Source organism: Denticeps clupeoides, chromosome 6, assembly GCF_900700375.1.
Source record: "Denticeps clupeoides chromosome 6, fDenClu1.1, whole genome shotgun sequence".
In the NCBI taxonomy this organism is placed as follows: Eukaryota; Metazoa; Chordata; class Actinopteri; order Clupeiformes; family Denticipitidae; genus Denticeps; species Denticeps clupeoides.
The window spans coordinates 16,074,853-16,090,289 of record NC_041712.1 but is presented as its reverse complement, the minus strand read 5'-3'; the positions used below and the strand labels follow the sequence as shown (position 1 = coordinate 16,090,289).

At 40.2% G+C, this 15,437-nt stretch overlaps 1 protein-coding gene across 8 annotated transcripts in view; it reads left to right on the top strand.

Annotated features, from left to right (window-relative positions):
* LOC114792459 (neurotrimin-like) overlaps positions 1-15,437 on the top strand; it is a 135,585-nt gene that overhangs the window by 69,808 nt on the left and 50,340 nt on the right. For 7 of the 8 annotated variants that reach the window (XM_028983603.1, XM_028983600.1, XM_028983598.1 and 4 more), the window contains exon 2: positions 1,796-1,886. In XM_028983603.1, coding sequence (XP_028839436.1) covers positions 1,796-1,886 — 91 coding nt within the window. Of the gene's footprint in view, positions 1-1,413; positions 1,887-15,437 lie in introns of those variants that run through there. The other variant, XM_028983601.1, reaches the window with a different exon arrangement.

The window sequence follows — 15,437 nt, the reverse complement described above, 5'->3', positions numbered from 1 at the left end:
TCAGGGGATGCATTCATTTAACTCTTACCCCACCAGTTTCCAAGAGCGCTCTCATAGTGGAAATGCTGTCATGAATGTGGGTTGATGGAAATTGATGTCCAAAACTAGTCCAATGTAAATCAAGGTGTTTTTCCCCTCTGACATCATTGAAAATCCAGCGTATTCAGGAAGAACAGTGTATACCACCATGCTATAGACAGCTGGGAACAAAAGTCCACAACAGTAACACAACTATTGAACATGTTTGTTTTTTTGTGTTATGCTTATACATGCTGTAGATGGATTTTTAGTAAGATGTAATTTCTAATGATCTCAACATTTCTCTTTTCTGTCTTACTGTCCAGCCATCATGTGAGTGCGCTACCGAATGCTTGGCCAGGTCTGTTCGGTTGCCCTGCGGTTAGCGACGTGCCTTCAGACCTAGGTTGTGAGTTTGAATCCCACCTTGATCCTAGAGTGTGCTGAGTTTTCAGGCATCCTCTGCATTTAACCCATAAAAGGCACCCGGGGAGCAGTGTATGGGGACGGTGTTCTGCTCGGTGGCACCTCAGTGGGTGGTACTAGCCTAGTGGGTAACTCACTCGCCTATGAACCAGAAGACCCAGGTTCAAATCCCACTTATTCACAATACATTACATTTACATTTACAGCATTTTATCCAGAGCGACTTACAATCAGTAGTGATAAACTGACTGGCATCTGATAAATGCTGTAAATGTAAATGTCAATGCACCTCAGTGGCAACTCAGCGGCTCAGGATTCAAACCGGCAACCCTCCGATAAGGCATCCGTTTTCTTACCCGCCAGGCCACCGCTTCCCTGTGTGAGAGTGAATGGTGTGTGTGTGTGTGAGTGTGTGCTGTGGTGGGCCCCGGGGTGAGTCCTTGCCCTGCGCCCAGTGTCCCGAAATGGACGGGTGCAGCCATGAGTAACCGGACTAAGCGCTTATAGAAAATGTGTGAGTGAGTTAATATGATTAGAGTGACCGAGAAATTCTCCTTCATTAAAATTGCACCTCCAGGGGTTCAGAAGTTTATGCATATTCTGTTTATCCTGTTCGCAAAACATTTGACCATTTCTATGCATTTAATTATTGATTTTTTTGTTGGCAAAAGTGAACAATATCTCCCTTAGTTTGCATACATTTACATAAATAATCAGTGCATTATAATGATTAGGCTTCTATTAAGATCACTTGCTGCTGCCATGACAACAGCCCCATCCTCTCTGTGCTCGGCTGATCCGAGCAGCGTCCTTTACTCTTACTCCACCCCGCACTTACACCCCGCACTTACACCCCACACTTACACCCCACAGTTACCAACCGCACTTTCACCCGCTCCTCAGCCCCCAGGAGCGGCCATAACGCGCGCGGTCGGGACGTCGCGGAGAGCCAATCACAGAGAGCTGCGCACGCCTTTAAAGGGCTAGATAGGCTGGCGCCGTCAAAGTTGTCGCAGGGTAGGCTGTTCCGTCGCTGAAGGGTTTTTATTATTATTTTATTTTATTTTATTTTATATTATTTTGTTTTTTTTATCGAAGGCGGGCGTGTGTGTGTCGGAAACCGGACTGAGAACCACACACATGGTGCCCGTGCGCCTCCGTTGAGCTGCGCCGCCGAGCTCCCCGCAGGCTCCTGCTTTCTTGGATTAAGGAAGTTGTCCCTCTCTTCGGCGGGGACTGCGGGACTACCGACGCGGACCGGGCGGCGACATGCGCGCGTTTGGACACTTGGGCGCCTGGTGGAGGTGCGCGACGCTGCTGTCGCTCAGGCTCATGTTCTTTCTGCCCGCAGGTCTGCCGGTCCGGAGCCAGGGGGACTCGCAGTCGGACAACAAAGTGATGGACAATGTCACCGTCAGACAAGGAGAGACGGTGTTCCTCAGGTACGCGCATTTCTCCCTCCCTCCCTCTCTTTTTGTCGAAAACTTCGGTGACACAGATGCTTAAATGTCGCATAAAATGACAACACGGGTCCCTTGCTAATGTGACGTTTAACCAGACCGGAGAAGTTGGTTAAAGGTGAGGACGGATGATATTAATCTGATCCGCATGGTAAAATCTGCCTGTCACGGATTTAGCCTGGAAGGGGGGGGGGGGGGGGTGTTATAAATAAAAATAAATGCGGTACATCCAATATATTAATATGCTTGTAGACATTATTTATGGTTACTTCATATATGTCTGTCTGTTATCATACATGTGATTTAGGCTCACGGTAATTGATTATTTCCTTAGTTTTGCTTTATTATAGTTCTGGATATGCATTTGGTAACATTATGACCAATCAATGTGCATCACAGTACTGGGATCAGGATTCAGTATTCCATTATGTACAGTGTAATATGCATGTTACTACATGTAAGGCCATGTATTGGGATGTTTAAATCTAACTGCAGAATAACTGTTGTAGAATAAAGATTCTCCTCAAAAGAGAAAAAGTTCACTTTAGGCACATTTGGAACCGTATTTCTTTTGGGATCCAAAAATATATATGGTATCACACATATAAATAATCACATTACACTATTATATTGTAATTGATCACATTACACTAGTATATTGCAATTGATTCAAGAATTACATTATAATTTATGATTAGATGTTTGTCAGGATGGACCTGAATGTCTGAACAAACATTGAGAAATTAGAACGCAGTTAATGATACTGAACCAGTTATTAATCAGTTTGCTTGTTTAGAATGCTAAGAAAAAAGGCATATCAGTTTTCAGTCGTAGCCTGGTGCTGGAGTTGGTCTCTTTATGGTGCTTATCAGTTCAGCATGTGTAATTACCATTTACCGTACTAATTACTACAAATGACTCATTTCCGTCAGGCACACAGACATCCTACTCATTTTTAGACACAGCCTGGATGAGGGGAGAAACAAGTGTGAATTGTTCTCAAATTGAGGTAGATGTTTTGCAAGTTGCACATAAATAATATGAATAAATCATACTATGAACCCATCTGCCAACACTAGCAGTAATTGTTGGAGCTTAATTACTGGTTGTGACAATTCTATTTCATTTGCTAACTCTATATATATATAGATTCCTGCTGTGTGTTAAGAAAACCAAAGTATGCTAAACTGTTCCATAAGTTTTATATGTTACTTGTGGTACAATTAGCTGACTTTGTTTTTCTGGGTAACCTTGTACTTTTTTCTGGGAAACCTTGTCACTTATAATGCAAGACAAATAAGCCTAGACCCGGCCTGTGGTATTTATGCTATATAAGTATGCAATTATGGGTTTTAATTATTCCGCTATAGCAACATGTTTTGCTGCAGAGAAGCCACTGATATTCGAAGATATTGAAGTGATGTTCTCTCATTATCTCCCTGGATTCGGATTTTGTGACTAGGATGGGACTAGGATGTGACTAGGATGTCACAGTGGTCTTTCAAATAATGTGACCGACTTTAATAATGAATAGAATTTCATAGCCCTCTTCATGTGAAATGTCTCCTTGTGCTAATTGAAATCGTCACACACTCTTAGCATTTCACACACGTTGCACATTATTAAATCAAACAGAGACCTTGTTGTCATCTAGTTATCAAATACCGGCTGCCATTATTTTAAAGTTCTTGCCGTTCTTCCCATGGCTGCCTTCCAAGTTCTTGACGTCGGGGACATTGCTGCTTGTTAGAGTAACCTCAGAACTGCACTTCCATTCTACTGCTGTAGTGGGGTGGTGCCTTTTTATCCCTTTCAGGAATTCATCCCGTTTCTATTTCAAATGTCCACACTTGAGGTGGATTGCTTTGCGTTGTCATGGCTGCAGCTGCACCTCACAGAAGACAGAACCTGACAAATTTCACATTTCGTCGAAAGTAATTATTGCCTTAGCGAACTAGGCTTTAATTAAAAATGAGACTAATGGAGAGGTCTGCTATAAGCAGCTAATGAATTCCTTCCCAGCAAAGTCTGTATTTGTGATGAATCGAGAGGAGCCAGAAGCTTGATCAATTGACAGAATAAAAACAAGACCCTTCATATGCATAGAGCATATACCGGATAGCAATAGATTTCACAAAAATACACTTCAAACAAGTGCCATAAAAAAAAAAAAAAAGATCCAGCGAGATAGTAATACACCTGGGGTGTTCACGGCCTCCTTCAGCTTGCCATACAGAGTTCTAGGCGCCACATTTTCCTCCCCACATATCTGCCAAAGCCAGCAGTTTTCCTAAAGAGATGCCCAATCATGAATGAGCTCAGAGATGCTTCACTCTGATCCCAGCTGTGCGATATGCCTCGCTCAAGTTGGTGGCTTTTCTTTCCCCGCCTTTTCCCCCCGCTCTGCTTTTACACGCGTTGCTTGGTAACTCTTCTTGAGGGGCCATATAAACAGAAGCCGTAATCTGTTGTCTCAAGACACTTTTGGTCAATAAGTGGGAAAACTGTTTTTCTCCCATTGTTGCCCTATTACCACATATATATGTCCGCACAGCAGTGATATATGGCCTTGTGTGACCAACTAAGTCCACAGCTATGATCAGATTTTGTATACTGCTCTGTCTGTCTCCCTCTCGCTCTCTTCTGGCACTTGGCCTAGGTTGAACTCACCCTAGGAAGACTTTTGTGCAAAGATTGATTGAAAATGAAACTCGGCCGCAGGGCGCTAGGTACTTATGGAAAAGGTTAATCAAGCACTTCACAATGCGAACCAGGCAGCAATACCCTTGTACATAAGTAGCTTAGTGTAACAGATGAGGGCCATTGTTTTGATGCTGGTGGATGAATACACAGAATTCAACTATGCACACCCACACACACACACATTAACAACCCTGAAAAAAATGGTTATTTGATTTGCTTTTGAAGATTAGTAATTAAATGTTTTCTCAGTCTGCTTAGTCCTAATCAGGGTTGCAGCTGCCAGAGCCCTTCGTATTGGGCGAAGTGTGGGGACTCACCCATGGTGGGGCACACACACCCGCAGTTAAACCTAATGATAATTCAGAGTTAGCAATTCACCTTTGGATGGTGGGAGGAAACTGGACAACCCGGAGGAAACCCTCACATATTGCTATTATTTTATTTTATTTAGCAGAAACTCACAGTTGCATACAAATGGAAAACTTATCATAGCTCACAATTATTACTCTTGCACTTTAAATAATTGAATCATATGAATGTCATGTCCTCAGCCCAGCTGCCCCGCCCACCTTCTCCAGCATTCTGAACTGCACCTGTCAGTCACAATCAGCTCCCTGTCTGGTGAACATTTCCCTGCCGATTGTAGGGTGGCAGTTTTCCGAGTTCTGTTTACTGCTAAACCTTTTGAATGTTCTGCGTAAACCTATGGTGAGATTGGAGATGTCCCTTTCTGTTCTCTGTCATCCGCTCAGTTTCCCCACCTAGTTCCTGTCTGCCTGCTTTATATTATATAACTTTGTGAGACATGTTCCTAGTAACCCCTTTTTTGTGTGTACTTTTGTACAATAAAAGACTACTTGACAACAATCCCTCCACCCCTGCCATTAAAATGGAAATTGGTCAGTGGATTTATTTCATAGATTTTTTTTACATATTTTGTAATGACCATAATAAGATTTTATGATGATCATATAATGGTAAAAGCAAAGAAGTTTGTAAAACAGACCTCGTGGGTTATGGGTTGAACAGGTTAAGAAGCCTAGGAGCCCACTAATGAGTTGTCTCTGATTTGTCACTTTATTCCTTTCCTTGTTTGGCTGCAATGCGTGAACTAAGTTATGAGAAAGAACCCACCTCCCAAATAAGGACCCATGGGTAAAAATGAAGAAGGTGCTAATTTGATTTCACAGAAAGATGTTAAAGATTCTCTTTGTAATTCCATTTCCCCGTTCTTTACATCAGTACACTCCACACTGTCATCACAGGATTTCATGCTTTGTCTTTGAATCCAAATTAGCATAATGTCACCATGCAGAAGAAAGAAATGACTGTCTATTGTCAAAAAATATCGGATGGCGTGATTAATTTGACACCTGCAGTTAATATGCATGAAAACGACAACTTAAATTGTCAAGATTTTTTTCATCTTTTCATGCAATCATGAGCAATACTATCAGGTATATCTCCTCAGTTCATTTGATATGTCTTTCCATTGGCCTTTTAATTGTCCTGAAAAAATGAAATAGTACACAAAAGCATTTTCCCCCACCGTGTTCTTCATTGACTGCTGTCTTCCCAGGAACTGAGGCATACAATAAAAATTCACTACATTGTATGCCGCACATTGTGGCTGTGGAGCATTGAGATTTTAATATTGTCGACTGTGATAACAGGCTAGAGCATTCACACTGCCTGCATTAGCAGCATGGCAGCGGGGTATCACCTAAGGTTTTGGTGTGAAGTCTGTTTTTCATGTGCACTGGATGGGGGTTGCAGTTTTGACGCTCATATAGACATTTTACTAGCAGCAAAATATTTTTTTTCCTACTTTGGCATACAGCGTCTCAGTCTAAAAATAATTAAATCAAATGTTGGTAATGATCAACAAAGGAAAATGTATTGGATTGACTGTCGCTGTTGCCAGTAACCAGTCAGACCAAACCTGCTTATCGTTCTATTCACAATGCGTCCAGTGTGCAGCAGGGCTATACGAGATTGAAAAAGTTAACATGGACCATTGTTTGACCTTGGCTCATACGCACCAGCCAAATCAACACCAAGGCCCATCATTAGCCTCATTATACTCATTGTGTTGTAAGGATTAGGTGGGTGTATTCATGGGAGACCCCATATCACTCGCTGTACATTAAATTGCGTGGCTGCAATTTGGCGAACTATGAAAGGAGCCCGAAAATTGGGTTGTCGCGGCGTCTCTTGTTCTCCATTCGAACATTTGGCCGCGCTTAAGTAAAGCATTCCAGTTTTGCTGACGGCGTTATAGTAAATTCCGTTATTTTGATGCTCATCAAGTTCCTGTTGAAAGCAGGTAATAGCCACTTGTGCTGTAAAAAAACAAAGTACAACATGCCAACTGATATAAATAGAAAATTCACCAAAAAGGAAGGGGGGGGCATAGGAATGAAACAAAATTTGCTGCCACTGGCTTTGACCGCGTACCAAGCATATGCAGAGGAAGCTGCTTTTTTGTTTATTGAAATAATCTCATATCTCCAGTGGATTACAGGAGAGTGGATTCACTAAACTACGTCCCATGGCCGGTGTATAATCTGCGATTGGTATATGGATTTTGCTTGTCAGGCATGTGTTCTGCATGTTTAATTCCAACAAAATAAAATAAGAATGGCCTGATGAAAAGCTGTTTCGCTGTGAATATAAAGCGGATGTTGTTCGATAGTGGCATGCAGCGTGAGTCGTTTTTAAAATGTGTCAGAGGCTCATCATGCAAATTTGCATAAAAAGAATAAAAAGAATACACTGCATGGGTGGAGTTTAAAGGAAAATAACGTAATATCACTTGGCAAGTGATATTATTATAGCATATTGAAATAAGGTGGAGCCTTGAGCTTTAACCACAGGGCCCGTGCTCGCTCCACCATTTAGGCAGAGACATCGTGGCTTTGTTTGAGGCCAGAGTGGTTGCAGCGATAAAGTTCACGTCTGACAGGTAGCCACACGAAGTTGCGTCAATCAGTATAAGCTTTACCGTAGTGCAGCTGTGTGGTTCAGAGAGCGTGTGTGGCAGTCTGGTGAAGCCCTACTCAGAGGTGGTGTGGATTTGTGCCTGGGCATTAGTGATCAGAGACATGATGCTCTGGATAATGTTCTTAAGGGTCTCAGCTCCACCTCCTCCACGGGGCAAGGTTATCTGCACCCAGGAACACAAGACTCACACACACACACACACACGCCCAAACTCAATGCACTGTCTCACAAATACAGTCCATAAAGTCATAAAGTTAGTTCATTCAATCTATACTCAAATACGATGAGGTCTTACAGTCTCACACACACACACACACTTACACACTTACACATATATGCACAATCCCTCCCTCCCATAGACTATAGTCTATATTGAGGGGAAATGGATAGACCTCGTCCTATTTTATGTATGACAGTGTCACGGCACAGGTTGCTGAAGAGTAAAATTACCTTAATTACTGGGTCGGAGCATTGTTATTTAAAACATGATTAAACAGATCGTGAAAAACAGATTAGACTCAACACAGGGTGACGCCGTTCCTCTTCCTCTTTTTTTTTTTTATTCCTCGAACACGGTCAGTGATATGCGGAAGTTCAGAACGCTGTCATTTGCCTTCCCTCATTTGGCTGAATGAGGAGGCTCCCGGGGTTGCGGTTATATTTAGCATGCGCCTGTGTTGGAATTGTTTCTTAATGCAAGGCAATTTGCTAGAGGACCTCCAGCTCCTCTCAGTTTATTTCTCCGGGGAAGCTTCTCTATCATTAACACAGCGGAAGAGTGATGTTAGTGGTCTGTCTCAGGATAAGAGGGAATCAGATGGTATTTAAGACATATTATCTCTTCACAAATGGCATTTAGATCACTGCGAGCCGAGCCGAGAGATTTACCCTCCAGTGGAACAGAGAGAGAGACCTGAGATTATGGTCTCTGGGTTTTAAAGCACTACTGGCTTTGCACATGAGTTTCTTAATGGTACTTTTCTGCAGAACCTCAAAATACCAGTCAGATACAGTGATAAAGCGCATATATATGTCAAGTGGTTTTGGTTTCTTTTCATTCTTAATTTTTCACTCGTCATTATTTCATGAACTATCATTAAAGGGAGAGTAGTTATCTTGATTTAGAACCTCAATTGATGAAACAGTCCACGACATTGATACCTTGGAACAGTGTTTTCCCCATTACCTATTACTTAGGGCTGCCAATAAATTCTAAAAAAAAAAAAAAAAAAAGTCAAATTTTGCCGTTAATTAGTCATGAGTACTCACAAATAATTACAAATGTTTACTATAACACAATTTCGGTGCCAGATCCCAATTTGGATCCAGTGCTATGCTTTTCCAGGTGGGCAGAGATAAATGAGCACTGAATGAGCTGCCTTTGGATATTGAAATATATACTCAAAGCTTGTAGAATGACTTGTAGAAAGCACAATATGTGTTTGGTCATATTTGTTTTGTGTAGTACGCACGGTTTGTGACATTTTGTCATGTGGCTGCCACTGAGTTCTCGAGTCAGTGGAGATATGGCACCAGAGCTGTAGAAAATGGGTATAAGACAAAACTAGTGTATGAAAAAGGCTGAGACAGACAGACGAGCTCAGATCTGTTTATTTTACATTTTTTATTAAATACCCTGCACACTGAAGGGATGTGTCATCTGTATCAGCCCTAAAAACTTCTCCATCTTAATGAAGTGATTCTCTCTGGCTTGGATGAATTTTGTGTCTGTGTCATAGGTCAGACTCCATACAGGAAGTAAAAAATTTCATTCTGAATAAAAGAAAATAACAGATATTTTAAAAGATTTTTAAAAACGGTTTATTTAAGATAGACTAGCAAAGCCTGTTACATTTTCATAATGAAAACTAACATAATACATATAGTGTACAGTATACTGATCACTGTTACTCAGTGTAGTGATGAAGCTGTCATACTGGAATACAAGTGTTTTATTTTACAATACATGAAAAGGCTGCATTGTAAACCGCTTGTTTGCCCATGCTTCACTCTATCTTGTGACATTGTTTTTTTTTGTTGTTGTTATTTTTAAGGTATTATTTTCATTATTACAGTACCAGAAAAAACTACATGTTTCGTGTCCATACCCATTTTTACAGCTTGTTTAATATTCATTCTTGCTCAAATTCATGAAGGCTTTTTTTCCATGTAGTAGATCCTCAGGCGCAAAACCTGAGCAGCAGAATGATGTGCCAATTGGTCCGCACAGTGTCTTTTCAGACATTGGTAAAATTAGTGTGCGGTAAGTTATTTGTCTTTCCACAGGCTATAAAAATAGTGTACATGGACAATGCTTTGTTTTAACTGATAATATAAGTAAAATAAATATCCAATATTAAGAATACAATTTTTTTTGATGCATAGATAATCTCATACAGTCTTTCAATACTCTGATAAGGGATCTGAGGAAACAATGCAATATATTGTATAAGAAAAAGAAAAAACATATTGATTATCTGTTTAGAGCGGCACCTTTCAAAGAATGTCACTCTGTACACCTGTCAGTGTTTTTAACCATGATGCTGTTTTATTCATGCATGCATTCACTGCATGTTTTATAGCTGAACTCTGTCTGATTCTAATAGCTCTTACACAGGGTCATAAATCTCACTTTGGTCACACGCACACTTCTGTGGGCATAACTAAAGGCCATAGACTGTTTGTCATGCCGCTGTCCACACTACTACTCTAGCTGCTATGTATTATTTATATGAATACACTATTAAAGAGGGTACTGTAAGAATTCCGTTGCCATCAGAAATTTTATTTTATTTTATTATTTTTTTTATGAGGGGAAAAAAAGTACTTGGTCATTCTGGCAGATTATGTTGGAGGTAACAGGTGATGTTTGTGTCCTGTGTCATAAAATGCATAGCAGAGAGGGATATGCTTGATCCATGTGCCTGGAGTACCATCTCACTGAAACACAGAGGACCTGCTGAAGAGCATTTCTGTTCACCTTTAGTCCCTACTGCCTCAGCCAAGCTTAAATATTCATAGCATAACAAGTTTCTCAGGAGTTTGACAAAGTTGGGGATGATTGGTATGAATGTGTTGTCAATTTGAAATGATATGTTGGCAGACGTAACTTTTTCGCCAGGAGGGGAAACATATCTCCATAGCCGTGGAAGAAACATATCTTCAAATTTAGCATAATGAGTATTTTAATGAGGTTTAGGGTCATGGATGTGGTATGCTTTCAGGCTACAGCACGCTACTCTCAGATACAAACATATGAATACTATTTAATATGTTAAATATGAAGTCTGAAGGGTTCAGCTTAACCTTTTTGCTGGGTGTTTTAAGTGTGGGAGTGCTGTAATTCCACAGTGTAATATTTGGAAATGTTCAATCAGAATAACAGTTGCAGTATTGCAGTGTTGTCAAGAAATAGCCCTCTGATTAAAGTTACATGTTGAATATGTCATTATTGTTGCATATATATGAATTTATCACATACACTGAAAAAATGAAAACACTGGCTAAACTTAAAAAAAAAAAAAATCAGTGTAGTTACTACCCAAGACTATCACAGATCTGGTTATGTGTGTGAAAGAAAGAGAGAGAGAGAGAGAGAAAGGGAGTTCTGCTTATAGAATGATTGACAGGAGATCAATGGGTGCAATACTGGAAGGATGACCCACATATAGTAATCCAGTTAGCACTTACTTCTTTGGCCTCTTTAGTAATGTGGCCTCGTCTTCTCTGGTGACAGTCAATCTCTTTCCACTTCAGCCACCATCGTAGAAGCAGAAATATATTTCCATATGTGGGTCGAGCACTCATTTCTAAAGACATTACTATTATCACATTTCATCATGTTATTACTGCTTTGCACAAGTAAGATATGTGGCACATCTGCCTTTTTAACTGCCTTTTTAAAAACCTCAAAACACTTGATAAGGAAGGGTGGAAAATGGATGCATTTCATTTGCAGCTTTCACAGTGAAAGGGAAAGGATTGCACAGCACATGGTGTGCAAAATGTGTCCTCTGCATTTAACACATCACGCTTGGTGAGCAGTGGGCAGCCATGACAGGGGCTCGGGGAGCAGTGTGTGCTTTGCTCAGTGGCACCTCAGTGGCACCTTGGTGGCTCAGGATTCAAACCAGTCACCTTCCGATTACAGGTCCGCTTCCTTACCCACCCACAGCGGGAACTCAGATAAGAGTTGGTGTCTCGCACAATTCACTCAAACCAATGGCCAATTTAGAGTCACCAATCAACCTTTTGTGCAGACCTTTGGGTGGCAGAAGGATGCAAAAGGACTAGGAGGACTCGTGCCAACACAGGGAGAGCATGCAAAACTGGAGGCTGTATTTAAACTCACGACCTTGGAGGTGTGAGACCACAACACTCTATCTAATTATCAAATTATACTACTTTACCATCTTTTATTTAAGCTTCCATGTTTAAATAAAAACTACTGTATAAATACTGTACAAGTTTAGACCTTTTGAGTTTTGTTTTGGCCATTGGACTCTTTCTCTGTTCTTTTTTCATTTATCATTGAACCTTCTACCCATTATGCATTTGTGTCTCATGTAATCAGTCACTGCAGGGTTTTTAATATTACTGAAGTATCGACTCCATCCTTTGTGCTGAATTCAGTTCTGTTCACGGCATCACTGACGATCCCAGAAGAGAAGTTTTGGCTGATAACTTCAAAGGCCATATTGGTAATTGGAAAAGAACACTGGTTTACTGACTTGTGAGGTTCTTATTATTGCCGGTCTGCTTTTGCTGCAACCTGCGAGCCACATCCAGCACCTGTGCCCTGGCAGACTTATCACAGTCATGAACAGATGCTCGCAATGTAAAGAGATGTTAACTGAACAGAGCAAAATCCTTTCAGGGCTTTCAGTCTTAATGAAATCTTTGAACACTAGTCGATGGTTTTCAGGGCAGAGTGCCGAAAGAGTGCCCATTTTTGCCTTTCCCCTTTGTAGAGTCATTCTGCAGATGTCAGAGGATTCGTTTGTCAACTTACAAGTGATCATTATCACTCAAATTATACTGGCATCTCAGTATTTTGCTGGCGACAATAAATGACTTTTGTGTATTTTGTGGCATCTCTGCTGGACACAGCAGTGCTTCTTGTGACAGACAGCTCTTCCATTGTCTTATTCAAGAAGCTGAGACGTGTCAATTCACCTAGAGTGGCGTGTGGGCATAAGACCAGATTTGGCTGTGTTCACCAAAGTAGATTCTATTTGGGTGTCACATTCACTAAAAGCTTCAGCTTTTTGCAAATCGAATGCCTCTTATTAGTACAAAATGGCATCTCAGATTGCTGATATGGGCACTCAGCATATATTATTCAGTACATAAGTCATATGGTATCTGTATACAGTAATATGTGAAACATGTACAAATTATTTAATTGTCGATCTCAGTCTTATGTATAAGGAACAGTACTCTGGACCTGTTGACCATCTGCAAACAAATTAATGGACATGCATTTAACACAATTTAGTAAAATTTAGTAGAGCTCAGTGTGCAGTTGAATTTTCAGCAAATGCCTAGCACTGGTTAAGCTATATATCTGTTAGTCTAACAGATGTTTGTCGAATGTGCTTATTCTCAGTTAATAACATACAAACATTAGTTCTTCCAAAGTCATAGCATTTCACGTACGCATTTATGGTTTTCTTTGTTGGCTACTCCCCAGTGTCATTTTAAGAAAATTACAGTATTTCCTGCATATTATAGTCACTTAAGATTTATTCAACTGTTTGAGATACAGATATCAAGATAGCACAAAGGAGAACCTTTAAAATTTGCAATTTTGCAGCACTTCATTAATATGCCAACATAATGCGCAGCATCATTCTTTTTAGGTCTGTTGGTGCAATACCGTTCATACATATGCATACGTAACATTACTGGCATATTCACAATGTGACTCAAAGAATGAATCACAGCTGAAAAATTGTTCAAATTGGTCAGGCAGCTAATTCAATGATTCATAATAGCAACATTATAGCTTAAAAATTATGCAAACCATTTGGGAATACCCTTTTTTTTTTATAACAAAGCTTTATAATCCTTAGATTTTGTTTTTTACCTCAATCGCTTTGACACAATTAACACATTTGAAACATCAGTCTGTGCAGCTGTTAATTTAGTGCCCCATTTCCCAACAAACATTAGCGATGCTTATTGTGTTGACACCTACTGCCATTATATCCACACATATTTCATAAGTGAAGATGGTTTGGCATTGTGTTGAAGCTTCATGCATCTATTAGAATTTCAGACCCATCACTCATATTGTACTAAAATAATCTTTGTTCTACTAATGCTTCTCTTTGAAATGACAAACAGCAAATATAAAGCTAAACCACAAATTAAATTACAACAACAGTGTAGATTGGCCTCACCAAAATATGCGTGTTCTCTATTTAATTTCTCTAAATAATTAGCTCATAATTATTGGCACATACACTTTATATTTCATTGTAACAATTGGCATCAATAACAGTGGTTACTGGGGCAGTAGTGGCGAAGCAGGTAAAGAAACGGACCCATTATCAGAAGGTTGGTGTTTCGGGATCCGAACTGAAAAGTACTGTCCCCACACACTGCTCCCCAGGCGCCTGTCATGGCTGCCCACTGCTCACCAAGGGTAATGGTTAAAGGCAGAGGACACATTTTGTTGTGTCACTGTGTGCTGTGCTGTGTATCACAATGACAATCACTTCACTTCCAATTCACTCTTCTTATCATATCATATGAATGTTTCACTGTCAGGTGATTAACAAATACTTAAATTAAAAGCAGTTCGCAATTAGTCCAGATATGGATCCCTGGAATAGATTTGGCTGCTTTCAGGAGCGAATTTCACTGAGCAAATGTATAAAAAGGCAGTTCAAGACCTGAGCTGCAGCTTGCCTCTTTATGGCTTAAAATCGCTGCCATTTGCTGTTATCTTCCCCCAACCCTCCTTTGTACAATTGAGAACCTTATCGCTTCCTATATAACGAGCCCAATATGTTCTGTCTCTTTTAATTTCAAGCTTATTAACAGGGGATGAAACGAACTGCACAAAATTAAAGGGTAGAATTAGCATTTGGTAGACATGATCCTCTGTGAAATTAGTTGGAGAAGGAGCAGTTACAACTGCTTCGGAGACTAATTTCCATGCAGATCATCGTCTTTGTTTGTGTGTTTACTGTAAGGGATCTGATCATCTTACCACCAGGCTTCGTTTAACATGGAGTATGTATGCATTCAACAGTGCACCACCAGTGCACCCCCCTTGCCTCCTTATATTTATGCATTCAGTTCATAAAGGAAGCCTTTGTTGTCGAATGGTTGTCATTTGAGCAGAGCTGTGATTTTTGAAGCGCAGCTGTACCGGTCTTCACAGTACACAAACATAACAAGACGTTTTTCTGGGAGTGAAGGACAAATCAACAAGCTATTCAGCAGCTGATGACGCTTCAGGGACAATTCACCAAACAGCTTTATTTTTTGATTGCGGCTTTGATTTGTCTACTGAACATATTCACTTCCATTGTGCCTCAGTCTGACAAATGTGGCTGGATTCCACAACAATGAATTCATAAATCCACAGTACATGGGTACACAAATGGTCATTTTAAGCAAAATTTTTAAATAATTTTCTGTAGTTTTAAAAGTGTATGGATTGACTTTGTTAAACGTAAGTGCATTTGAAATCCTATTGGCTCTGTTTGCGGTGGTCTAGCATTGTAATCTCTTGACCATTACAATTCATAGTTTTATATATAACTGAAAAATGCATATTTATTATAATTATTTTTATAATTTTACTATAAATAT